This window comes from Bipolaris victoriae (assembly GCF_000527765.1).
Source record: "Bipolaris victoriae FI3 unplaced genomic scaffold scaffold_86, whole genome shotgun sequence".
Lineage (NCBI taxonomy): Eukaryota > Fungi > Ascomycota > Dothideomycetes > Pleosporales > Pleosporaceae > Bipolaris > Bipolaris victoriae.
In genome coordinates this window covers 39,776-64,448 of record NW_014575306.1, presented here as the reverse complement: position 1 = coordinate 64,448, position 24,673 = coordinate 39,776, and the positions used below count along the sequence as shown (strand labels likewise).

Genomic DNA, 24,673 nt, shown 5'->3' with positions numbered 1-24,673 from the left:
AATACACTTCATCGGAACCATAATATACGCTATCTGGCTCATTCTTATGTCGCTAGCTGACGAGACATTTCAAAATTCAAATACCGACTTATCAATCTCCATCCTCCAATACCTCATCGTTTGATATCCCTCCCAATCAATAGTACGGACCCAAACATTATATCTTGCGTTTTCTCCGAGCCAAAGTTTTGCTTTCCTCTCTTCTTCCTCATAGATAGGATCGCCTGGTTGCAACCTTTTAGCGTCCTCTATACATCTGAGCATTTCGCCCCATGGTCTCATCGAATAAAACTCCCATTCTACACGTAGGGCCTTCGCTTTCATGTAATTGATTTCAGCTTTTTCGTGAATGGGAGGATCGTAATGTGACAAGAAGCCATGGACACGTTTTCTGTGCGTCTTGAGCAAGTCGAAAAGAGCATGGGCGGTATCCCCGATGTACTGGTAATTATCTTCTTCGATACGCTTATCCATTAGCTTGGAGAGATGAGCAAAAGTGCACCGTGCTAAGAGGTAGTATAGCCTGTGAATAAACTGGCTCGTATGGAAACAATTCTGTAAACCTTGGTCGCACAGCTGGTACGTGAGTGGAGCGCTAAATCGAACACGGTGGACTAGTTCAAGCCCCTCGGTACAGAAGTTGGCGCATTCCACGATGTTTCCCTGATTCCAAGAGGCTTCGGAACTGTGGGAATGTCTTTCGATGTGAGCTTGGAAGAAAGCCAGACTGATAACCGGATCCTTGGATACTTGCTGGACAACTTCTGCAGCTAGTACTTTGTCATCGCAATTCCTAATCTCAAAATGGTCATAACCGCGAAAAGTGTCTCCTATGTGCTTCAGAAGCTTCTTCTGCTCGATGTCTGAGTGGGAGTTCCGTATATTCATGTAGCTGGTCTCCCTGTTGCACTCTTTCCTCTTGGGATTGAGATCCACTACCACCTTTATTGGTAGTCGCATAGGAAGCAATCTTTCATTTGGGTCAGGCAGCTTTTCATCGGTAACCCGAAGTTCAAATCTCTTGAGTATATCCATACAATCTTCCAATAACATAACAATATCATTATATTCGCCATTCATCGCCATCTCTTCTGGTGTAGTATTTTTTTCGTTCAGTCTTATACGCATGGTGTGCCACGGGAATGATTCCGGACGCACCTGCTCTCGTTCATCCTGGTAGGCGGAATACAGAGCAAATACTGGGGGTAAATGGCCGCGTATCATTAAGTGTTCGTCCGTGGAGTCGTGGATTTGAACAAGGACAAATAGGTTCCTCTCTAACATAATCTTGTAGCCTTCATTGTGAATTTGTTTATTCACGAGCAAGAGGTTGAGATCCCCAGTGAAATGGCATATTTGCACATCTGTCCATGAACACAGACCTGCACACTGTGTAATATCATACGGGCCACGGCGGTGACTGAAAGAACAAAGGGCATACTCATAGACTGCATCTCGGATCTCGCGAGGCAGTCCAAGGAAGTTGAAGTGTTGGTAGGGCTCAGGCATGGCCGAAGAGATGCGTGTAGCTAGAAACTTCTGACGTCAACGATAGCGACGCGGTTTTTAGGGTGTGCAAAAAGGTAGATATTTTGTGAGAGTCAGGGTCGTATGAATTTTCTAAACATTAGAGAAATGCAGATGTAGATACCAACCTTAACATGTAGCAAAAGTCAGCGCGTAAAGTACTAACGTGCCCGTACCCCGCACTGGTGCGAAGTCAAGCGGAGCGGAAGCCATCCAATCAATCACAGAACACAAAGAGCATTGACGCGGGAAACTTTAGTAGATATTTATTGGGGGCATTTAGAAATGACATAAGTAGCAATCCAAATTATGATCTCACTGATTCCCCTTCTTGGTCTCATCACCATGCAAAATGCACATCTCACATATCTTGAAATGGCCTTGCCAACCTGCCAGCTTGACGGGTACAAAGCAGCATTGGACAATGAATTCAAACCAATATATACGCTGTAAACTGACCAGCAACTCCATATGTAGCTGATAGTCTGCCCAGTTTGCGTCTGTATCCACTCCCTTCTGTTTCCTTATACCACCATAGCAGTCCCACCATTGCATATCAAGAGTGTCGAATAGGAAACCTCTATGAGTCCATCCCAAATCAGCAATGCAACCATGAGGAGTTACTTAAATCTCATGTTCATGAGCTTCCAGTTCTTTAAATCAATACTTCTTGCCAACACACCACTCTGTTATGGTCGTCTGAAACACAATTTGGATAAAGCGACGATCATATGGTACTTAAGTTAAGAGAACTAATAGCATTCAGACTTAGGGTGTTTTGCTGGCGGTTTCGATATCACTCATGATGTTCCGAGAGACCAAACAAACCTATATTTGATCTTTCTTAAGAAATCGCATTATACTTAGCTGGGTTCAGTGGCCGTGATATGATCTTGACGGTGATAACCACGCTAGCTATTTTTGGCAAGGCCCTTGGCAGTCGCGCTGTGGTCCAACGCGCCAAAGATTCCAGACATTAACCCCAGCTTTCGCGCCCGCTGCATCAACACCCCAACTCGAATTGATCGACGCGGCATTGCTGTCGCCTTACCTCAGTCATCATGTACGGCATGAATCAGGCCTACCATGCCCCCGACCCGAGTGCGCAGGTTCCAAATCATCTGGTATGTCTTGCTAAAGCTCCGCGACCGTCTTACCCAACTAACAGGACAGCTTGCCCATGTTCATCTGATATCGTCGTACCGCTTCCCGACCTTGCCTGGCCTGCAAGCCGCTCAGGCCCTCGAGTATCTCATCAAAGGCCCGCAGATTGTGCGCGACACCTCGCCGGTTGCGTGGACGTTCCTGGCAGCCCCCCCGCCAGATGGCACTGTTATCCTCACCTGGCAGCCCCCGCGCATGGGAAACATGTTTGCGTCGGATGGAATGGTCTGGGCCGATGCCGAGAGCGCATACGACATGAATGTGCGCGGCTATGTACGTGTGCCCGAGGTGTACTGATATTGTAACGTCTAATGCCATCTAGACCCTTCAGGTTTTTGTACACAACAGCGGCTACCACTACCCACATGAGCCATATGCGATGCATGCGCGCCACCGCTACAGGATAGCTGCTGGACCTGGTACTATTGATCCTAACCTCTGGCTGGTCCACTACAAGCCGGCAGACCCGCAAAACAGAATCCCGGCCTCCCAGATCCCCATACCGCGCGACGTGCAGACCCAGCTACAGACGCGCGCTCAGTTACAGCAAGCAGGACCATTGATGCGCAAGGAGTTTATGCTGGTTGACCAGGCCAACTGGCCCAAGGTCGAGTTTGGACAACAAGCCATGAGGGGCCCGCAGCCCTACTACAACCCGATGCAGCCAGGTCGACCGTATGCTGCGCATCCGCCTCCGGCTAAACGACAGCGCTTGCCGACACAGCCCCCGCCTCGCCAGCCAGCGCCGGGCGCAATTATACCGGATAACACACTTGACGAAGAAGAGAATGCCACACAAGATGCGTTTGACTTTTTAACGCCACGCGAAATCAGCTTGTCGCGATACAAGCAACATCACGAATGGATGGAGGAGATTTTCTCGTCACCGTATGCAATTGGAAAGATTGCGCCGATTGATCTTGGACTGGGTCTTATGGGAGAACTGGCTCCACTCACAGCCGGCATTCTGGACGCTCCAGGGGCGGAGAACGTAGAGACGGGGAAAGAAAACTACAAGATCAAGAATTACTACAAGCTGGATGCAGAGCAGCTCAAGGACTTTGAGAAGCGTGTGGCCGAATACACGACGAATGAGCAAGCCGAGATTGATAAGATGAAGGCCAACCATGCGAAGAAGATTGCCCAACTGAAGCGCACGCGAACATATATCAAGGCAGAGCGACGATTACGAGAACTATCACGCTCTGCTGAGAGCGAGGGTGACGGTGCGAACCCAGTGGAGGAAGTTGTAGAGGATCTGCAAAAGTCGCTCGGAGTCACATTTGAGGCAAAGAAGGCTGTTGTGTGCGTAGACAAGGGCGGGTTCATGGAGGTGCAGCAACCATCACCTCCCAAGCCGCAGGTGAATGGGGATGGTGGTGAGCAGAGCGCAAACGGAACGTCAGCGGGAGCCAACAATGAGGGAGCAATGGAGGAAGATTCTGCAGCGGGACTCCTGGATCAATATGGATCCGGGTCGATATCTGGAACGCCTATTGGGAACATTTCACTGCCCCGACTGTCGCAGCCTCCGAGTCAGTCGCAATCGGCGAACGGGACACCTAACGCACCTCACGGCAACATGAACCAGGCGGCAACGTTTGATCAACAAGACAGCAACCTGGACGTGGGGGCGGACCTACTTGACTTGGATGTTGAGATGTCTGGCATGGCGGGAGCGGGAGACAAGGGCGATGAGTGGGTGATGGTGAATGATCAAGCAGGAAATGGACAACAAGCGAGCGGCAATACCGAGCAAGCCAACATGAACAACAATAGCAGCAGCAGCAACAACAACAACAACCAAGCAAGCAACAATGGGGGTAACGGTGGTGCAGCAGGTGGTAGTGGGGGCAGTGGGATTGCAGCCACCAATCTAGAGGCAGATACAGGCAGCATGTTTGACGGAGCGGATTTTGGAAGCTTCGACAATCTGGACAGTGCGGGGGATGCTCTGGCCGACTACGGACATGACGACAATCTTGGGCTGGATCTAGTTGATGACAGTGCATTTGGCGATGCGTTCCATGGAACGGAGATGCACAATGACAACGGCGAAGGCGAGAATGCGTAGGACGCGTTCTGGAGGTAGACGGGTGTCCGCAGTGCTGCTAGTTGGGTAGAGTGGATGCTTGGGTTTGTACTATTATTGCTACGTTTCATACCAAAGAGGGAAGGCAGAGTGCAAAGAGTACAGAGTGAGAGAGAGAGGACGAGTGGCGTAGAGGGCGTTTTTTGCAGCCAAAGGTTTCTTTCTGGCTTGTGTATGGTGTCGTGTATGGGATACGATGGATTATATATTGGGCCTTTGCAATTTATTCGATACGAATTGTATGGTTTTTTTGTCTGTTTTTCTTCTCGACGCTTTTGTCTTGCTGTGAAATGTGCGAGATGCATAGTTGAAGGAGCTTGAATGTTGGTTTTTCTTTAAAACCCCAAATGTGGAGAAAACCGAGGGAGCGAGTTGTGGGTGTGATGATAGAGTAGGATTTGCGTAATTTAGCCAAACGATTAATGATCTTTGCTTGTCCCCATCTCTTCCCCCCCTTTTTTTTCTACTATTCATATTTGTTGCGGCAACAAGAAAAGAAATTACAGAATTATATCCACCGATAGCGGATCGTTAGTTATTAAGGCGTGCTGTCCCATGGATAACAAGAGGCGCGCGCGCGAGCGGAGTGACTGACTGGAGACGGAAGGTAGATATACCTTCCCTTTCCGTCATGCCATCTCGTATTCCTCTCCAATCCCGTATATTCTATCCACCAGCCACGGTACGTACAGGCTTACGTACATGCATGCGTTAGCAGCAACGGCGAGACCCCGTAATCTTGCTGGGACCCAAAACAGGCCAAGTAAGCTAAGTAGGGCAGGCGACGATCCAGATGGCGACATTTGGGGATTACCTGACCAAGTTGAAACGGACATGCTTTGATGGGATCAATTACTTTGTAGCGGGGGAGGTTTTGTGGGCAATCGAGGGGGGTTTCACACACGGCAGACGGCAAAGCCCCTGACTTCAGGGGGTCCTTTTGGTATCGGGTAGAGCGGAGGTCCGCGTCAGCGTGCCAAGAAGGTGAGCGTTATCCCGCTTGGGCGCGTCCTAATGGCGTGGTGGCACTGCATTTCGCCTAGCACGGTGGCGTTTAAGGGACACGGGGATTGCGTTCGTTCATCCAAAGAAGACGGCAATTTTTTTTCTCGCTCTCTTCCTCGTGTTCGGAGGGAGAGAGACTAGGTAGAGTGGTTTGATGAGTGATGATGACTAGTCATGTGTCGGTATTTTTGGGGCGCAGAGATGGGCGAAGGGCGAGTCGTGGTGTTGACCTAGAGGAGGTGGTAGTGGTAGTGGAAGTGGTGTAGGTGTAATATTGTATATATACTTGTACCTATGTATATATATGTCAGTAAATAGACGCATACAAATGTAGGATCCAACAAACACACACACGTAGCTAGTATCGTAGTATCGACAGTGTATACAGATATGTAACGTATACTTTGGATGTACATGGACAAGCATCGACGGGGCCCGCCGTCATGTCCTTGCATTGCTTGGGAGTAGCATGGGCATGAGAGCTTAGCAGCCGCCTTCCCGACGTTCCTGCTTGGCAGGCGGCCCACAGCGCACGCATTGTCCAGTGAGGCGCGTCTATCTGGCGCAGTGCACGCGTTCCTGGCACGAGGTGTAGTAGCCACTTGCCCAATTCCCACCTTTTCCCCCTCCCGCCTTGCTTCAGGCCCAGGGTCGACTGCCAGCCAAAACCGACTCGTTGGCTCCATCTCATCCCGCTAACCCACCTCTACCACACCACCACCCTCCCTCTCCTCTGCCTTTTCCTTCGCTTTTCTTATCCCACCCCCTTCCCCGCTCTCACCTTCTTCTATCTACCCTCCATTCTTCTCCCTCCCCCTCCCTCCCCGCTTCATTCTTACACAATCTCCCTTGGTTCCTTTTTTCCTTGCTTCTTCTCGCTTGCTCTTTTTTTTGGCTGCATACTACATACTACTTGCATACACATCGACCCGGACTTCGACTCGAGTGGGGATACCACCCTCTGCTTATCCCGGAACCTCGCACTGCATCGGCAATGCGCCTGACTCTACCATACTATTCCTGAACCCTGCATTCGTTACACGGCATCCCATCTTCACGCGCACACGCACGCATACGCAACCGCATACATACACGCACCCTCTCTCTCTCTTATACCCTTGAACGCTGCTTGCGTAACCATACACACACACAATGCCTCCTCGCGACGCCAACTGGGTAGATGCAAGTTACACCCGCTCCGGATAGCCTCTTTAATCCCATGCCGGCTAACATTGCGTCCTATAGGGCCTCCGAGGTGTAGCATCCTTTATGGTGGTTTGCGGTCATCTCTGCACTGCCTTTGTACCCTGGCTCCACCAGCCAGCCGCCGACGCAAAAACCGCTCCTCACCTGTTCCAATTACCCTTCTTCCGCCTCGCTGTCGGCGGTCGCAGCGCCGTCGCCCTCTTCTTCCTCGTCACCGGCTATGTAAACTCGATTGGTGCCATCTCAAAGTCGCGCGCCGGCAACCACGAGGCAGCGTTCCACGGTATCGCGCGGAGTGCCTTGGCCCGTTCAGGACGGTTGATCCTGCCTACCATGATCGCTACCATAATCAGTTGGTTCCTGGCCCAGACAAACGCATACCACATGACCAAGCACGTTGACGCCCAGTGGATACGACAGGGCTGGCATCGCCAGGAACCCTCGCTGTGGATGGCGCTCAAGTCTCTCTTCAAGGCTCAGATGGAGACTTGGGTAATCGGTTGGGACGAATATGACGGAACACAATGGACACTGCATCTCTTTCTCGAGGGCGCATTCCTTGTATACACGACCATGTTCGCCACGGTCCTCGTCAGGCCCAAGGCGCGTTTTCTCATTTACGCAATCTTGTATGCCTACTACTGGCAAGTAGGAATAGGTAAGCTTACATTTTCGACGAGCGACGACGCCAGGCTAATTGCTAACTGCAACAGAACTCACGGTTGGCTCCATCAAGGGCCTGAATATCGTCTTTGGCATGTTCGTTGCCGAGCTACACAACCACTACAAAGACTCGGCTACTTCGGTTCTACCCGCGCCTATTCCTGCAATGATGATTGTCTTCGGCATGTTCATGGCCGGATTTCCCCAAGACTCTTTTGAAAACGCACACTGGTCTGAAACCATGGCCACAATTATGCACACCCTCACGGCCGAGAAGACGGATATCCGACGTTACTGGGATCACCTGGGAGCCGCCACTATCCTGCTTGGCATCTTCTTTTCGAAAAACGCACGCAAAATGCTTACCTCACCCGTCTTCAACTTCCTAGGTCGTGTCAGCTTCCCTGTCTACCTGATCCACAACACGCTCATCAAGACGGTCTTGACCTGGATGATCTACCTGCCCTCGGCCATGAACCCACCAAAGAACGAAAAAGGAGAAATGCAGGATCTTCAGCGCGGATCCATTCCTCACATTCTCATCGCCATTGCCGTCTTCTACTACATACTGTATCGCTGCGCCTCGCTATGGGTCAAGTACGTCGATCCAATTTGCGCGAACCTTACCAACGCAGCCACAAAATGGGCCTATGGCGAATCACAGCCAAAAGAAATCCGGCCGATATTGGCAAACGGAGCCACAACGGACAAGTCTGTGCTTCCTTCGTAGTCTTTTTCTATCATTCTTAAACAAAACTTTATCGCATATCCTTCTTTTTCGACGTTAGTCCATCACACAACTGCTCACTCAGCGCCTTTGATTCCCTATGCCGTATATTTCCTCCTTTCTTTTATATATTCTCTCATCTTCTCACACTTTTCGGGATCGTCTTGGTTTCTTCTTCTGGTCTGCACATCACAGCGAATCTTTTAGCATCACTTCTTTGCACATTACGTCGCGGGGAATCTTTTTTTTAACGAGGAAGAGAAAAACAAAAAAGGGAGCTTCTCTTGTTATATATTACTTTTACACCCCATTTTTTTCTGGCACATTAGGTTGTGTTGGGTTTTGTGGGATATGTTGCATTTTGGAGCGTTTTTGGTTTATTCTTTTTGTTTGATTGTTGATAAGAACGGAGGAAGAGAGAGGATTTGTATGTATCAAGATGGGAATGTGGAAGGATAGGTGAAGAGGCAAAGGGCTTGTACAAAGAGCCCAATCAGGCCCATGAGGAGGTTGTACATGTTGACTTGTTTTTTTTTTTGCAAATAGGATGACGTTTAACGAAGCGGATCAATCAAAATGTTCAAACTTAATGGTATGAAGGGATTTGGTGCTGAGTGAGTGAAGATGTGTCTCTATGCTGTACCAGGATTCCGGATACACTTGAAGATAAGAAAGAAGAAGTACAATAACTGTCTTAAACCTCGTATGTTATCATATCACATCATTACCATTCTACCTATAATTCCTAGCCTAGGGAAACTTACATCTACCATACATTATAAGCGAGTGGAATTATAGAAGGCGAGGGGGGTGGGGGGAAGTAGGGTATCAACACGACCTGCCAGTAAAACTAGAAACCCACAGACAGAAAGAAAGAGAATAAGTCATAACCACACCGTACCCCGCCTTTTACATGTTCTCCACGACATGAGCATTGATAGCGCTCTGGAAGCCTTGGTCATTACTTCCGTACTCCTGGGCCGCCGAAGACTGGAAGCCATGGGCACTGGGACCCTGGCCCGCAGCCTCGGCCTGCGCAAGTGCATTCTGCACGGTTTGGTTCTGGGCAGGGAGGAAGATGACTTTGGAGTTTGCAGACTTGGCCATGGATTGCATAGCCTCGAGGTAGCGGATTTGCATAGCCGGGGCGGAAGAAAGGATGTCAGCCTGTCTTCAAGTTAGTATATCCTTCCTCTTCTCAAGAACGTTGATAACAAAGGGAGGATAAAACATACCGCCTGCCTCATCAACTTGGCGGCCTCAACCTCAGCCCTCGCAGCAATAACCTTGGCCTCACCCGTCCTCTTACTCTGTGCAGCCATGGACAGCGAATCCTGCAGATCCTGACTAAAGATGATATCTTTGACCAGCATTGACTCGACCTCGACACCCCAGCCCAACGCCGTCTCCTCAATAATCTCGCGGATCGACTGCGCAATTTCCTCACGGCGCTCAATCACATCCTGCAGCACGCGCGCACCCACCACATGCCTCAGCGTCGTCTGCGTGCGCTCGACCAGCGCCTGGCGAATATTACTAATACTAAACGCCGCCTTGTGCGGCGAGGTGATACGGTAGTAAATTACCGACGTCAATTGCAGTGACACATTGTCTTTGGTCATACAGACTTGCTTGGGGACCTCGACAATCTGGATCTTGATGTCGACTTGCACGAGGTGCTCGGACAGTGGGTTCACGTAGACGAGACCTGGGTCGACTGCACGGGCAAAGCGTCCGAATTTTGTGACCAGACCGACGTTACCTTGGTTGACGGGCTTGTAGGGATTGGGGCAGATGATGCAGCAGGGGATTGCGCCGCAAGTGCCGATCAAGTTGCCGAGAGTGTTGATCTGGGGGTGGGGAGGTGGGTGTTAGTCACGTGATTTGACATGTAAAGGGCTACTACAGTGGTGTAGTGGAGGGAGAGGAAGATAAACTTACCATACCGCCATACCATCCGTTTGTATCGGCATCCGCATCGTCAGGTTGGATAACACGGGCATAGCTGGGCTGGAGATCTTCTCGTCGCGGGGGCTGGACCTTGATAATGGGCTCGTGGACACTCGATGTACCGTTGCTTGCACCAGGCATGGGAGCCTTTCCATTAGTATCGCTCATCTTTGCTGGATTTTTTCCGTTGCTCGATAGAATGGGCTTTGTAGAGGAGATGGATTCTGCAGTGTGAGAGGACATTTCTTCAACGTGGCGCGCAGGATATGGTTGGTTTTATATGCGTGATCAACTGAGCAACTGTATTCACGGTTTGGGAAAGCGGGGAAGCTAGCTTAGCCTGAGGATGTTGCGCTAGCTAGGCCGCCTTCTTGGGGCTGTGCTATGTCTTTCTCTCCCCCACGGGACATGGTAGATGCGGATTGAGGCATACAATTTATTGGCGATTCAAGTGTCATGTGGTAATCATTGACATATGTGGGTTTGTCTACTGGGCCAACTCCATCTTGAATACTACCGTCTTCAACTCTGGTCGACTTCCCATGGCAAAACCCCGCACATCCCACTTCCTTTCTCAATCACCATTGTCCCATACTCTTCTGCGACATTTCCAACCCTCACCGAAACACAAAATCCCTATTCGCCTCACAAGGCCTCCTACCCACAGACACACGGCTAACTCGGTGCCACACCCATCCACTCATGACGTGCAGAACAAGACTCCCAAGGCATACTCGGCACACTCCAACCGGCCACCACCAAAACCCGCCACACGCCCTCCAATATCTTCGACGTCAGCGACTTGACCGTTGTCGAGGTCACGTATCACTTAATTGCAGCCTTTCTTCTATCTCGGCGCCGAGGTACACATATTGGCGCATCATGGCCGGGGTGTACATGCAGCCCTGTCCTGCCAGTGGGGCGATCCATGTGGCGAAGAGAGAACAAGACCCTTGTCCCTCCAGACCCAAACGCACACCCCCTCGCGGCCATCTTGTTTCCGTTTCCCTGGGAAATCCCTAAGCGCGCATCGCCACAACATCTACAACAATGCTGAGGCGCGGTAGTAGTATTACCAAAGCGTTGGTGGAGGCTTCCAGCGGCACAGCTCTCTTTGCCAACAACCTCATCCCTTTTGCATTTCATTTTTACTTTTCCCTATGCGCGCAGTTGACATAGCATACATGCGTCTGCATGGCGTCTTTACACTACACTGCATACAATGATCATGCGGCATACATGGTCACCAAGCCCTCAATTTCTCTTCTACCCGATCAAAAAAGACTTTCGTATATCTCGCATACTCAGCTCTGGGTACTCGGGTCCGGCCAACGCCCTAGTCGCCAAAACGTTTTCGGCATCACACTGGCCAGCAGCACTGCGCGCCCCTGCGCCCTGAGCGAATTTCACCCTTATCTTTGCCTTGAAAGTGATTTTACCGGTGAGAAGAAAAAAAAGGGTCACTTACACCTAGTGCCTCATTCTTGAGGCATTGTGATCGTAGCATAGCCTTGATTAGGCCCCTTCTCACCTTTCAATCGTCCACATGTTCTTCCATCGCAGTCAGCCCCTCCCCCTCCCCCTTCTTTGCCGTGTTCTAGAAAAAGACATACCCTCTATTTAGGATTAGCCTCAGCATTGCTGGCTGATGTTTGCCTGACTGTTACCCGCACACACGCCTATTTTCCTAACCGTATACATATAAAGCGCAAGTCTCCACTGTTGACTACGCCGCACGCTGCGCCATAGCCACGGTATTGGGTTAGAATCTCGTATTCTATGGGATTTTTGACGCGCCGCGACATGGGCGCCTCAAGCGCCTCAGGGTTTTGTTTAGGCGCCCTGTTGGAGGAACTAACGCGAGGGTGCTAAGTTGGACTGCGCTTGTTTGCGGCATGGAGAGATGTGAAAAAGGCACATGGGCTTTCTGATTGGCAGTAGGCGAAATGGTTAACTACGATTAACCTGGGAAAGTGAAGAGACAACAAAGGCTGGCCTGAAAACTACTTTTAGATAGCATATATGAGGCTACTGGATAGCTAATGGGCCCACACCACATAATCGTACAATGACACCGTCGCTCAATTGGCACGTCTATTCGGAATCGAAAACAATGTCCCAGTCCAACCATGCAAGAATAAGAAACCACCAACCAACGCCCTTGAGATGACAATATTCAATTTCCGCATAATAATATCGGCTGCAGCATAGATCCCACGTAACCCAGCACCAGACAAGTTACTTGAGAATACTCGCTCCCCTCCGATCCTTCTTGAGCGGCGAAAACGTAAACGCTTCTTCACTCATCATGTTAAACCCACCAGAAATAGGTCGTTGCTGACCCTGTTTGCCCAACACGCTCTTGCCCAATGCGCGCGCTGCAAACAGACCTTTGCTGATGCCCACAGGCTTCAAAGGCGCAGCATCTTCGCCATCCTCGGCGTCGAATAGTGTCTTGCCAGCACTGGCGCCGAGCTTACGCTTCTTCTTCTTTTCCGCTGCTGGCTCCTCGGCAAACGTGGCAAACGACATGAGAGACTTGCGAGGCTTGATCTTAGTGCTCTTCTTCGAGGGCCCGTCGTTGTCCTTGAGCGGAATAGACACAGGTGCGTTTTCAGACTCTTCTTTAGTTGTGTTGTGTGAGATTTCAGAAACCTCCTCCGTGACCATTTCCAGGGCAGGAGCAGGGTTCTTCTTACGAGGCTTTGCATTGGCCTTGTTCGACGCAGCTGGAGCCAGAGCTTTGACCTTCGGCTGAATAGTCTTTGAGGCCTTCTTGGGCGGTGCTGTAGGAGTGGCTTGCTCCTGGACAGCCTCTTCCTCCGCATCGTCATCTTCTGCTTCGTCTTCCTCAACAATGGGGCTGGCAGCTGTTACATTACCAGCACGGTTGAGGAATGGTGTCAAAGAAAAGGTCGACGTGTCGCCAACTGCAGACACTGAGGTTCCGCGCTTAGCCTTCTTCGCAGGGAAGCCGTCTCCTGGCGTACCCAACATCGTCTCGGGTTCGGCAGTAGCAGCCACACGTTTCCGTGCATTCTTTACGGCGGCTTTGGCGGCAACTGTCGGCTTGCTCTTAGCGGGTGGTGCCGTCTGCGCCCTCTCTGCTCTTTCGAGCTCAGCCTCCTTCTCCTTGAGCTTCTCCTTGGTTGTCCGTAGCTTTTCACGGAAAGCACTTAACTTGTCATCAAGGACAGTGTTTCGACCCTGAAGCTCTGCCAGTGTCTTGTTGAACTCCTTCTCTTGCTTCTTACGCTCACGTTTCTCTTCTTCGAGTTCTTTCCGTACAGCCTCAACCTGGGTGTCTGTCGATTGAGAGCCCTGCTTGGACGTCTTCTCAGTCTTTCGACGCTCGCGCCTCTCCTGCTCCAGTTCTTGACGTAGTTGTTCAATCTCGGCATCACGGTCTCCGGTATTCTTGCTAGCCTTCTCTGCTTGCAAACGTGCAGTCCTCTCTTGCTCCAACTCCTGACGCAGCTCTTCAATCGCGGCGTCATGAGCTTCATCACGCTTGCTGGCCTTGCTGGCTTCCTTCTTTGACAACTTCTCAACCTTGGCCTGTAGTTGTTCCGTTGACTTTTGTTGCGACTCCAGATCAGCATGCACCTTCTCCATTGCCTTTTCAGCCTTTGCGAGCCCAGCCTCCGCCTTCATGCGTTCCTTCTTCTCGGTGGCGAGTTCCTGGCGCACCTCCTCCAACTCGCCACGCAACTCCTCGTCTTGTTCCATCTTCTTGCCTTGCTTCGCCAGCGCACGTGCAGCGGTGCGCTTCTCGTTCTCGAGCTCGGCTTGGAGTGTGGTCAGCTGACGTTGCAGGGCCAGCTTCTCGGTGAGCAGGCCTGTGTTTGATTCGACTTGGGCGCGTAGGTGTTCGACTTCAGGGCGCAGTGATGAGATTTCGCGAGATAGGGCGAGTTTGTCGGAGAGGATCTTGTTGGAGTCGGAGGTTACGTTCTCCATGGCTTTCAGTTCGGCCTAGTCATTGTTAGCGGCGCTTTGGCCGGTGTGCTTGACGTGCTCACCTTGAGATTCGTGATCTCCCGCGCTTGGGTGCGGATTGTGTTTTGTGCAGCTTCGCCCTCGGCCCGTTGCTCATCCAGCTGTGCGAGAGCATCATCGAGGGCGTTGTCCAGTTCGTCTGCACGGCCTTGCTCTTCCTCGAGTTGTTCGTGGAGGTCGCTATTCTCATCCTGCAGGAGGCACTGGGCGACCCGCAACTTCCGAATTTCCTCATCCTTGGCCACAATCTCGACCGAATGCTTACTCCTTTCAAGGCTGAGTTCTAAGTTTGCGTTTCGCAGCGCATGTTGAAGCTGAGAGGGTGGGAATTAGTTGGGGAGAGTCGGAAGCAACGGCCCAGTTCTCTTGCACTTACATCTTTCATCTCATAATTGCTATCGATGTCTGCGTCCATGGTTGCGACCATGGTGTAATATCTGCTTTGTGGTGTGAAGGGGTGTAGGACTGATGGTGGTGGGGTTTGCGGGAGACGCGACTTGGGTAAACAAACAGAGCGCCGAGAAGTGCGGACCGAGTTGTAATAGCGCGACGGGACGAAATAGTAGGATAATATGAAGAATGAAAGAAAATACAAGTCGCTGTACAAGTACAATGTTCTCAAGATGTCTATCGCATTCACCTGTCCCCAGTCACTGCTTGATCGGAGCCTTGTTCACAATGGCAACGGGTGTTTGTCCCCATGGAGGGCTGCAGCGGCGGCAAGTCGCGCACATCCCTGCCCGCCCTAGCGCCATTACGCAGGCCCGCAAGCTCCGACAGCCGTCAAGGCCACGTTCCCAAGCATTGTGTCTACTCGAACAAACGTCTTCCAGCAACAATCATCCACCCCACCCGCTAGACGACACAATGCGGTGGTTCACGCTCCTCACAGCCTCGCTGCTGCCCTTTGTAGCCCTCGCAGCCAAGAAGCCCGCCGGCGACCGCTTCAATGACGCCCGCGCCAAATCACTGTCAACCGGCCGCCCGCTCAAGCTCAACGACGCCAGCTACGCCCAACTGACGAAGTCGCCGAGAGACTACGGTGTTGCTGTACTGCTCACAGCATTGGAGCCCAGGTTCGGATGTGCACTCTGCAGGAGCTTCCAGCCAGAATGGGACTTGCTGGGTAATAGCTGGACAAAGGGAGACAAAGATGGCCAGTCCAGAGTTGTCTTTGGTACCTTGGACTTTGTCGACGGAAAGAACGTCTTTCAATCGGTATGAGCAAACCCTGCTGAATGCAACACCATACTCTTTCTGTGTAGAGGCTAATAGTAAGCATAGATGCAACTCCAAACCGCTCCCGTCCTCCTCTACTTCCACCCCACCGCCGGCCCCCACGCAAAGGTCGACTCGCAACCCGCCCGCTTCGACTTCACCGGCGGTCCTCAAACCGCCGAACAAATCCAGGCCTGGGTCGCCCGCCAAGTCCCCGATGGCCTTCCCAAACCCTCCGTAGCCCGCCCCATCAACTGGGTCAAGGTCATCACCATAACCACCTCCGTCCTCGGTGGTATCACCGCCATCTTCGTTGCCTCGCCCTACGTCATCCCCTTGCTCCAAAACCGCAATGTCTGGGCTGCCGTCAGTCTGATTGCCGTGCTGCTCTTCACCAGTGGCCACATGTTCAATCACATCCGCAAGACGCCCTACGTCGTTGGCGACAACAAAGGTGGCATCAACTACTTCGCAGGTGGCTTCAGCAACCAGTATGGTCTTGAGTCGCAGATTGTTGCTGCCATCTACGGTGTCCTTGCTTTTGCCGCTATTTCACTGGCTGTCAAGGTCCCCAGGATCCAGGATGCACGCGCACAGTCCCTGGCTGTCTTTTTGTGGACCGGTGTCTTGTTTGGCATGTACAGCTTCCTCATGAGCGTCTTCCGTGTCAAGAACCCTTCGTACCCCTTTTGGCTGCCTCCGTTTTAAGCCTCGTTCTGCCTGAGCAATTGGGGACCGTGTACAATCTTGGGGATATTACCCCCCCAACAAAATGGTGATTGGGCTTTTGTTTACGCTTTTTGTGAGTAGATGGTTGTTGCTGTTGTTTGAAAAAAAAACCACTCGATGAAGCACCAGAGCTTGCGGTTCGAGCATGGTACATATTGTATGATAGTTGGGGTTCTCTATACCGTAGACTAAGAATATGAAAAAAAGGACTTGTTCGCGCGAATTCACACAGCAAACCTCTTGATGCCATCTTGATATGTCTGCACATGACCAGACATGAGTTGAACGATACAATTATCACAATGACCAGATTGCATTTTGATTAGAATAAATATGTACTCGTAACCATCATGATGATGCGTAGACCATTAACCCGTAAACCCATCTCCTGAAGAAACCCCATAATCATGTTTCCATAGCCCGCTTGCTGGAACGAAAACCATTTGAATTAGAAAAGAACACGCCATAAACCCATGATTTCAGACTTGATCCATACCAGAATAGCCGTTTTGTCGAAAGTGCAAATCAGTCGTCTGCTAGAATAGAAAGTAGTTAGGAAAGTGCCATGGCATGGAGGTCGAAGACATCGTTCCTCCAACCGCCTTCGTCCCAGTCGTCAATGCGCTCTGGTGCGCGACGACCCTCTTCCTCCCACAGCTTGGCCACGCTGCCTGGTGCATACTTGCCAGCGAAGACACCCTTCTTCGGTGCGTCAACACCAACCCTCGTGTAAAGGTCGGGGTCATCAGCCGGTGTGAGACGTGTGATGACAGCCTTGACAAACGTCTTCAGGTCATCTGGATCAGAGATCCTTGTCGCTCGAAGCCTCTCGCGTGCAAAAATGAGCTCACGGTTGGCGGCGTGAATTGCATCAGCGATACCTTGGGCCATCTGCCTCTCCATGACCTTGCGGACAACAGGGTGCAGCAGGGGCTTGAGGAGCCAGCCAAAGAGACTGAACTTGGACTTGCGCAGCGTGTAAGAAAGCTTGTGGATGTGGACACGGACAGCCTTGAGTGTAAGAATCTGCTCCAACTTCTCCTTGCCGACTTCGACATCCAAATGAATATCGATACCGCGCTCGTCGAGTTGGAACGAAGCAATACCTTCATCGGCAAGGCGAAGGAGGCCAGAGTGTGCGCGGAGAAGGAAACCAACTTCATCTGCACGGAACGAAAGACCGTCAATCTTGATGGTAAACTTGGACGTAGCCTTGGAGGCAACACGGAATCGGGCCTTGCGAAGTTCGAAATCATTGTAGGTCTCCACTCGGAAGCGGAACGGGAGGAATGATGTGTGGTTCACGGTCTTACCAGGTTCGATAATCAAGTTTTCCAGGAGCATATCGATCTCGGGTGTGGATACTTCCAGACGAGGGATGGGGATGTACTGAATAGCCTGGATGGCAAGAGGGACGAAAACGTTGATTGCGTCTTGAACGAGCTCGCCGTTGATGTTGCTGTGTAGGGGCGACAGTATGTTCCAGATCTTCATGGTCGTGTTGATCATCTTCGCAATGTCCTGGTCCTGGGTGACAGCCATGAAGGTGCTCTGGGCTTGTACGAAAAACGCATCTACATCCTGACGCAGCGATGATTCCGATCCAACACCATTGGCCTTCTTTCGAAGCTCTTGGAACTTTTCGTCGACGTGGTCAAAGAAGTCGGGGTCCGTGAGAAGCTTCTGCAGCGAATTTCCAATGTCGATGAGCAGATCCTCGAATTCGGGATCTTTGCGCGAGTGCTCCAAGACTTTATGGAATGCATTCTCGAGCCTGTTCCACTCTTGTTTGTCACCAAAGGAGCTCAGGAAGGTCCAAAAGTTCTTGACAGCCCTCTCCATCTCTCGGTTTGGCTCGACGTCAGCTTCGAGAGCACCCATAGCATCTTCTACGGTCCGGGAGTATGCCATCGCGTACCGCTTCAGTAGTGTTGCGAGCACCGAAACGGAGTCGTTGTAATCCCTCTTTTGCCTCAGGTTTGTGATTGTCTTCTTCAGGCGGTACAAGAGTGATTCGCCCTCGTCACCCTGAAGCTTCTCGGCCAAACTTACGTCTGCCCTCTTAGCAACCTTGGCAACCCCATTACCAACAACTTGGGCGACCTCGGCAAGCTGGTCATTGATCTCTTCAGTGGAGTGTGCGAGAGCCTCATCCGCACCGGGCTCCTTGAGTGCCTTTTGTTCTTTTGGTGAAGGCTCGATCTTCTTGGCTGCCTTCTTGGATACGTTTGACAGTGTGAAAGCAGTGTCTCTGAACACTTCCCGGCCGACAGTGTTCAGGTCAGCGAGGAAGATGCGAAAGTCGGAATTAGTTAGGAGCAAGGACCCAACAGTCTGCAGACTGTGGTAGGCTGCTGGTATATTAGCTCTATTCTGTGAAACAAAAGACACGTACTGACCTGCAGTAGCATCGGCCTTTGCTTTTGACCTGGTCGCCCTTCGTGCAATATCTTCCACATCTACAGATACCCTGGACTTGGAAAGGTACCAGAGAAAGTCTTGGATTTGGTCCTTGCTGTTCTTGTGGTTCAGGGTATCAATGAATTGGTGCAGCCATTGTTTGGTAAACTTGACCAGGAGACGACCAGAGTCGCTCAGATCGGGGTTTTCTGGGTTCAGGATGTCTGCAGATAGCAAGCTCCGGAGGTTGATGATGAGTTGTTCGTTAGATGGCATGAACCCCATGGAAAGTGCACGTATCATCTGATACGAGTGCAGCTTCTGGTGCACCTCTCTCTGCAGTGCAGTGTCATCGCGGTACTGACATGTGAGATTAGCGCGTACAATATGAATCGACGAGACGTGTGTATACATACCTGAGGCAACAGCGGGCGCTGGTCCTCGTCGCGTTTGCGTCTTCCGAAGCACGATGAAAGTGCCATGGCGATGAATTGCAGCTGGAGTTTGTCTAGGAGAAATGCAGCTGGGGTGGAATCGTTGTGAACAGCTCTTTTAAGCCTCGATCAACACGCGTAGGTCAGGATGACGAGAGGGAGCTAGCGACGTCATGCCGTTCGTCGATCCCGCGGCTCCACATGCGCCAAGGCTGCCGCTCCCATTCCTGGTCTTGCGGAGTGTAAGTGCATATCAACATACATACTATATGCCAGGTCTCGTGCGCATGTATATGTTGATATACCTGTATGTATAAGCACATCAGTACCTTGCTGCACATCGCTCATCTCGGAAGTCGCATGGAACAGTTCTCAAAGGCATCTAGTGAGTCGACGCAGTATTGTCACAGCATTCAACTGCATACAATATGTGCACATGTAGAATCGAGGCTTCGAGTGCAGACACGATCAAGATCAAGGTAAGATTATTTGTTGAGCATCTATGACGAGCACAAGGGCGGTACATCAAGGCTACAGCTGAAAGCAGGGTTTGGTCAAAGTAGCTAGTGGTTGAGCTTGCACTTGGAAGAAATCCAGACCTCGCAACTCATCACAGCCACCACAGCCACAGCCACAGCACAGGCGACTTCCCCGCACCACTGTCGCATGCTACTAGCACGCAATGGCGATAGGCCCGCCGAGAGAGAGCATGGGCCCGCTGGATGCTTTTCCATCGGGGAATTCTAGACGTTCCAGCGCATCGTGCATTACTCAATCTGTAGGTGGGATTGTACCAAAGGGAAGGGTTTTTCTCAGGCATGGACGCGGTGTTCAGACCGCTGGAGCAACTTTGCATTCTCGTCGGGGAAGCGGCCCACTGAAGAAGAAGAAGAAGAAGGGCCCTGAAAGAACCCCTACTGCATTCTTGTAGCCAAGCGTCAGGTAAGGCTCGGGCATTCTAGATCGGATTAGGCCTGACTCGCTTGCCGGGGTTGTCAAGAGACGGTGAGACTTGACAGTTGCATGACGGTTACAGTTCTGCTGCACGCCCAAGGCATTAGACAAGAGGCCAAGGACCGTGTGAGAGGACTCTGGGTTTGATTCGCAAGCAGCGTGTAGCGCTGACATGATTTTGCGAAGCCGCTCACCAAGGAACTCCGTAACCTCCCGTGGCGCTGTCAAGTTGTGGAGTCGTGTGCCCCATTTCTCGGAAGAGAACGAACTGGACACGTGCCCGGAGCGGCTAACTTTACCTACTTTACCCAAGGAGGCCATCAAGCTTTCCCCACAACTGCGGACGATCCACCCCGGCCGCATATGCAGCTGTCGAATGTTTGTCCGAGACAGCGTCTTTTTAGTAGGTTCGCGCACAAGAGATGAGCGGCCACCGCAATTGAGACATGACATCTGCCTGGACGGTCTGAAGGGCGTGGGTCGGGTCGGACTTGGGGCGCCATTCAGCAGCTGCCTTATTTTTTGGTTGCGTTATTTTTGTTACAGATTTGGAGCGCAGATTGTGATCGCGCCGGCCTCCCCTGACACCACCCGTCCGCCTAAATTGGGGAAAGATCAAGGGGACAGGGGCAATGTGAATTGAGCGTTAAAAAAAATTGCGTCCGCGGGTCGTGGTACTGGCACTGGGAAAAAGCACACCGCCTTGGGCGACTAGCAAGCCGTCGGATCGGTGTATAGATGGATGGAGCCGAATGCGGATCCGCCAGAGGATTCATAAGAGTAGATACGGTGTGGTAGCATGGCTAAAGTCCGGAAGCCGCACTATTAGGATGGGCAACGTCAAGACTGTTCCGGGTTGCTGGTGCGTGGCGAAGAGGCGTGAGACAAATCCCGTAAGACGAAGCCGATTAATAATAGACAGCGCGTTGCGGATCAAGGCCACGCATGGACACCGACAAGTTGATAAAAAAAATGCCTCGATGCCTGACTGTGGTGTGGCTCGATACGAGAGCTGAAGCAGACGGAGCCCGAGGGGACGGAAGTATAGTAGAGTACAATGGTCGAGAGGACCAGACGGCGTTGATGACGGATGGGTAATTGCGACGCTGTCAAGTCGATATGGCCGACAGAAGCAAATGGGCTCCATGGAATGGGATTGGAGCCCATCGGTGGAGAATGCGGCGTTCGCTGCAAGGCCAGCCAGACGCGTCCGTTCCGAATGCTCCCGACAATATGCACGTCTGCCCCATGATCCCTGCTACCCGGCCGCTGTGGCTGTGGCACGTCGAAAAAATTATGGGCGTGCCTGTCTGTGTCGGCGGTTTCAGGTAGTCGGGATGCAGGCAAGAGGATAGACTTGTCGTCGACAGCCTTCGTGACAAGATGCGTTGCAAGCCGTCTGGTCCGTCTGCGCGTATGGCCGTTAGACGGGCAAGATGCCGGCGCTCAGCATGGCGGGAGCAAGGGTGGGTAGGGTTGGGGATGGGGAGAATACGACTGGCGTGATGGTTACAGGCTGACCAACGCAACGGGTTGGTCTATGCTTCCCCTACACACACACCTTGACGGCGAGAACGGATCTCCTCACAGTGTCTCTTGCGGACCCCAGACCCCTCCCGATAGGCTATTCGTTATGTAGCCCCAATCCTCCGCACGCCCCAGGCGGCCTATTTCCCTGACATCTTTTTTCAATTGCCGACGGAAGTTTCATCCCATCTCAATGCACCGATTCAGGTCGCTTATAAAACTGACGGCTCCTGCTCAAGCCTTCCGCTCTTCAATCCCTAAACCCTCCCTTCGATACATGGCTACAGTTGCCACTCACAATATGCCTTCTGCCACTCGCCCCAGCTACGCCCGCAAGTTGACCACAACTTCGGGCGACTATGACATGTCATACACCCCAGACGTCCGCCGCAGTCTCGGCACCTACGGCCTCACCCCTCCAGCCGTCGAGAGCTACGATGTCCAGACCGACCGATGTGAGTTGCACTATCATACCCTCTAGACTGCAATTGCTAACTCTCCCACAGGCCTTCGCCTCCTTGCCATGAAGCCCACTCCCCTCGAGAAATTCCAGTACCTCGTCCACCTCCGAGCCACCAACGTCCACCTCTTCTACAGACTTCTCGGCGAGAACATCAAGGTGAGCAAATGCCACCTACAATCTGTGCAGAGTCACAACTGACACATACCCAGGAATTGACTCCTCTCATCTACACCCCGACCGTCGGCGAGGCCTGCTTACGATGGCACGAGATCTGGACCCAACCCGAGGGCATGTACCTCTCATGGAGCGACCGCGGCAACCTCCGCAAGATCCTCGACAACTGGCCACACGAGGTCGACATCACTGTCCTTACTGATGGTTCCCGTATCCTCGGTCTTGGTGACCTTGGTGTCAACGGCATGGGCATTCCCGTCGGCAAACTTGCTCTCTACACGGCTTGCGCTGGTATCAAGCCCGACAGCACTCTCCCCCTCACTCTCGATTTGGGAACCAACAACAAGGCCCTCCGTGAGGACCCTCTATACATGGGTTCCAGGATGCCCAAGGTTACCCCCGAGCAAGAAAAGGAATTCCTCGACGAGCTCATGGTCGCCCTTACCGACCGATGGCCCAGGTACGTAGTAGTCCTTTTTCTGACTCATCTGCAAAAATACTAACAGTACCCCAGCATTGTTATTCAATTCGAGGATTTCAAGAACCCCTTCCCCGCCCTAGAACGCTACCAGAACCAATACTCCATGTTCAACGATGACGTCCAGGGTACTGGTGCCGTCATTGTTGGTGGCTTCATCAATGCCGTCAGGGCCTCTGGTGTCCCAGCAAAGGACCACAAGGCTATTTTCTTGGGCGCCGGAAGTGCTGGTGTCGGTGTCGCCAAGCAGATTGTTGAGTACTTCATCAAGGAGGGTCTGACAGAAGAGGAGGCTCGCCGCAAGTTCTGGTTCGTCGACTCAAACGGACTTGTCACCCTTGACCGTGGCGACAAGCTCGCTGACCACAAGGTCTACTTCGCCCGTGACGACAACAACGGCCGCCAATACCAGTCGCTTAGCCGCCTCATTGACTACGTACAGCCCACCATCCTCATGGGTCTGTCAACAATTGGTGGTGCATTCAACAAGGACATTCTCGAGAAGATGGCTTCGCTAAACAACCACCCCATCATCTTCCCCCTCTCCAACCCTTCCAGCAAGTCTGAGTGCACATTCGAGGAGGCCGTCCTTGCCACTGAGGGCCGCTGTCTCTTCGCATCTGGCTCTCCTTTCCCAGCAATGGAGTACAATGGCAAGCTGCTCACCCCGGGCCAGGGAAACAACATGTATGTGTTCCCAGGTATCGGACTTGGCGCCATTCTTTCCAAGGCTGTTTCTATCACACAAGACATGATCTACGCTTCCGCCGAGTACCTCTCTACCTCCTTGAACAGGCAAGAGGTTGCCGATGGCTGGTTGTACCCTGACATTCGCCGTATCCGCGAAGTCTCTGTCGTTGTCACCCGTGGTGTTATCCGCGCTGCTCAAAAGAACGGTGTTGACCGTACCGTTGAGCTACGCGATATGAGCGACGAGCAGCTCGACGACTACATCAAGAAGAGCATGTACGACCCACACACTGAGAACCAATACTTTGACCGCAAGCTATCACAACTCGTCTCAAACGAGAAGCTCAACGGCACCCACGTTGGCGTGTCTGAGGTCACCAACGGCATTGCTCACTTGTAGTCTTCCTCGTCTTCTTTCAACACATTTCTGGCGCCAACATTTTTAATCGCTGAATATGTCTTCTTTTTTTTCCTTGTTTCGGTCGTCACAGTATTTGGGCACCAAGGAGATTGGGACACTAAGTTTTCCTCCTTTTCCTTAGGCGAGGGACTAGAATGGTTTCGATACCCTACTATTTCATGGCTTCCTATCTCTCACAGGACACGTAGTACATGTAGATATTTCTCTACTCGGTGTAGCCGGGCACACCAAAAAAGGGCAAGAATGCAATAAGTTTAGAGTTTATAAAGTATCCTTTGAATGTGAGGTGCGACTTATGTGATTCACTGTCGTTGGATGGGAATTCTACTGAGATTGCCGTCCCCCATCTCGAGCAGAGAGCCATACATGCACCATGTCCTCAACATACTTGCCCCAAATACTCCTCAACCCCAGGTGCATTTCTATTCTTCCCAGTGTTCTGGAATGCCGATCTACTAGCTCTCCCCCCAGTTCTCCAACTAACCCAAAAACCCATAATCTCACCCATGCCCATAACACGGCAGCAAGCCACATCCCACTACTTACTTCCCACCCGCGTAACCACTAACGGGAAGGCCCGCGCAAACACACACACACACCCCGGACCCAAGTCCCACCGCTTACTTGCGGCTTGGTCTGGCCTTTACCGGTGTATCTGCGGGATGGGACCGGGGTGGGTGGTTTGAGCACGGGAGGTGAAAAAAAAGGGCGCACTGGTGCCTTTTTTTTTGCCTCCCCTCCCCCCCCCCCACCGCCATGTTGCAGAAAAGGAGACTTTTCCTATTTGGGGAGGGGTTTTATGGTGGTTCTGCGGGATGGAAGGGGAGGGAGGATGGGACTCTAAACAATAAG

The 24,673-nt window shown here is 51.8% G+C and overlaps 8 protein-coding genes across 8 annotated transcripts; 4 read left to right on the top strand and 4 right to left on the bottom strand.

Annotated features, from left to right (window-relative positions):
* Positions 1 to 69: 69 nt before the first annotated feature.
* On the bottom strand, positions 70 to 1,509 carry COCVIDRAFT_107584 (hypothetical protein; the record flags this gene model as incomplete). Its single annotated transcript, XM_014697985.1, has 1 exon — positions 70 to 1,509. One exon carries the CDS (start codon positions 1,507 to 1,509, stop codon positions 70 to 72), a length of 1,440 nt encoding a protein of 479 aa, XP_014553471.1.
* Positions 1,510 to 2,588: 1,079 nt separating this feature from the next.
* On the top strand, positions 2,589 to 4,765 carry COCVIDRAFT_29334 (hypothetical protein; the record flags this gene model as incomplete). Its single annotated transcript, XM_014697984.1, has 3 exons — positions 2,589 to 2,651; positions 2,701 to 2,964; positions 3,014 to 4,765. The coding sequence occupies 3 exons, from the start codon at positions 2,589 to 2,591 to the stop codon at positions 4,763 to 4,765; spliced, it is 2,079 nt and encodes a 692-aa protein (XP_014553470.1).
* A 2,175-nt stretch (positions 4,766 to 6,940) lies between these two features.
* On the top strand, positions 6,941 to 8,387 carry COCVIDRAFT_40514 (hypothetical protein; the record flags this gene model as incomplete). Its single annotated transcript, XM_014697983.1, has 3 exons — positions 6,941 to 6,964; positions 7,034 to 7,652; positions 7,708 to 8,387. 3 exons carry the CDS (start codon positions 6,941 to 6,943, stop codon positions 8,385 to 8,387), a joined length of 1,323 nt encoding a protein of 440 aa, XP_014553469.1.
* A 906-nt stretch (positions 8,388 to 9,293) lies between these two features.
* On the bottom strand, positions 9,294 to 10,502 carry COCVIDRAFT_29332 (hypothetical protein; the record flags this gene model as incomplete). Its single annotated transcript, XM_014697982.1, has 3 exons — positions 9,294 to 9,551; positions 9,620 to 10,234; positions 10,326 to 10,502. 3 exons carry the CDS (start codon positions 10,500 to 10,502, stop codon positions 9,294 to 9,296), a joined length of 1,050 nt encoding a protein of 349 aa, XP_014553468.1.
* Positions 10,503 to 12,572: 2,070 nt separating this feature from the next.
* On the bottom strand, positions 12,573 to 14,760 carry COCVIDRAFT_18655 (hypothetical protein; the record flags this gene model as incomplete). The annotated part of the gene is made up of 3 exons (XM_014697960.1): positions 12,573 to 14,309; positions 14,357 to 14,647; positions 14,710 to 14,760. The coding sequence occupies 3 exons, from the start codon at positions 14,758 to 14,760 to the stop codon at positions 12,573 to 12,575; spliced, it is 2,079 nt and encodes a 692-aa protein (XP_014553446.1).
* Positions 14,761 to 15,200: 440 nt separating this feature from the next.
* COCVIDRAFT_107539 (hypothetical protein) lies at positions 15,201 to 16,259 on the top strand (the record flags this gene model as incomplete). The annotated part of the gene is made up of 2 exons (XM_014697981.1): positions 15,201 to 15,551; positions 15,618 to 16,259. The coding sequence occupies 2 exons, from the start codon at positions 15,201 to 15,203 to the stop codon at positions 16,257 to 16,259; spliced, it is 993 nt and encodes a 330-aa protein (XP_014553467.1).
* Positions 16,260 to 16,832: 573 nt separating this feature from the next.
* COCVIDRAFT_107581 (hypothetical protein) lies at positions 16,833 to 19,162 on the bottom strand (the record flags this gene model as incomplete). The annotated part of the gene is made up of 3 exons (XM_014697980.1): positions 16,833 to 18,631; positions 18,680 to 19,040; positions 19,097 to 19,162. The coding sequence occupies 3 exons, from the start codon at positions 19,160 to 19,162 to the stop codon at positions 16,833 to 16,835; spliced, it is 2,226 nt and encodes a 741-aa protein (XP_014553466.1).
* A 2,734-nt stretch (positions 19,163 to 21,896) lies between these two features.
* COCVIDRAFT_107639 (hypothetical protein) lies at positions 21,897 to 23,800 on the top strand (the record flags this gene model as incomplete). Its single annotated transcript, XM_014697979.1, has 4 exons — positions 21,897 to 22,050; positions 22,102 to 22,214; positions 22,268 to 22,692; positions 22,747 to 23,800. 4 exons carry the CDS (start codon positions 21,897 to 21,899, stop codon positions 23,798 to 23,800), a joined length of 1,746 nt encoding a protein of 581 aa, XP_014553465.1.
* Positions 23,801 to 24,673: the final 873 nt, after the last annotated feature.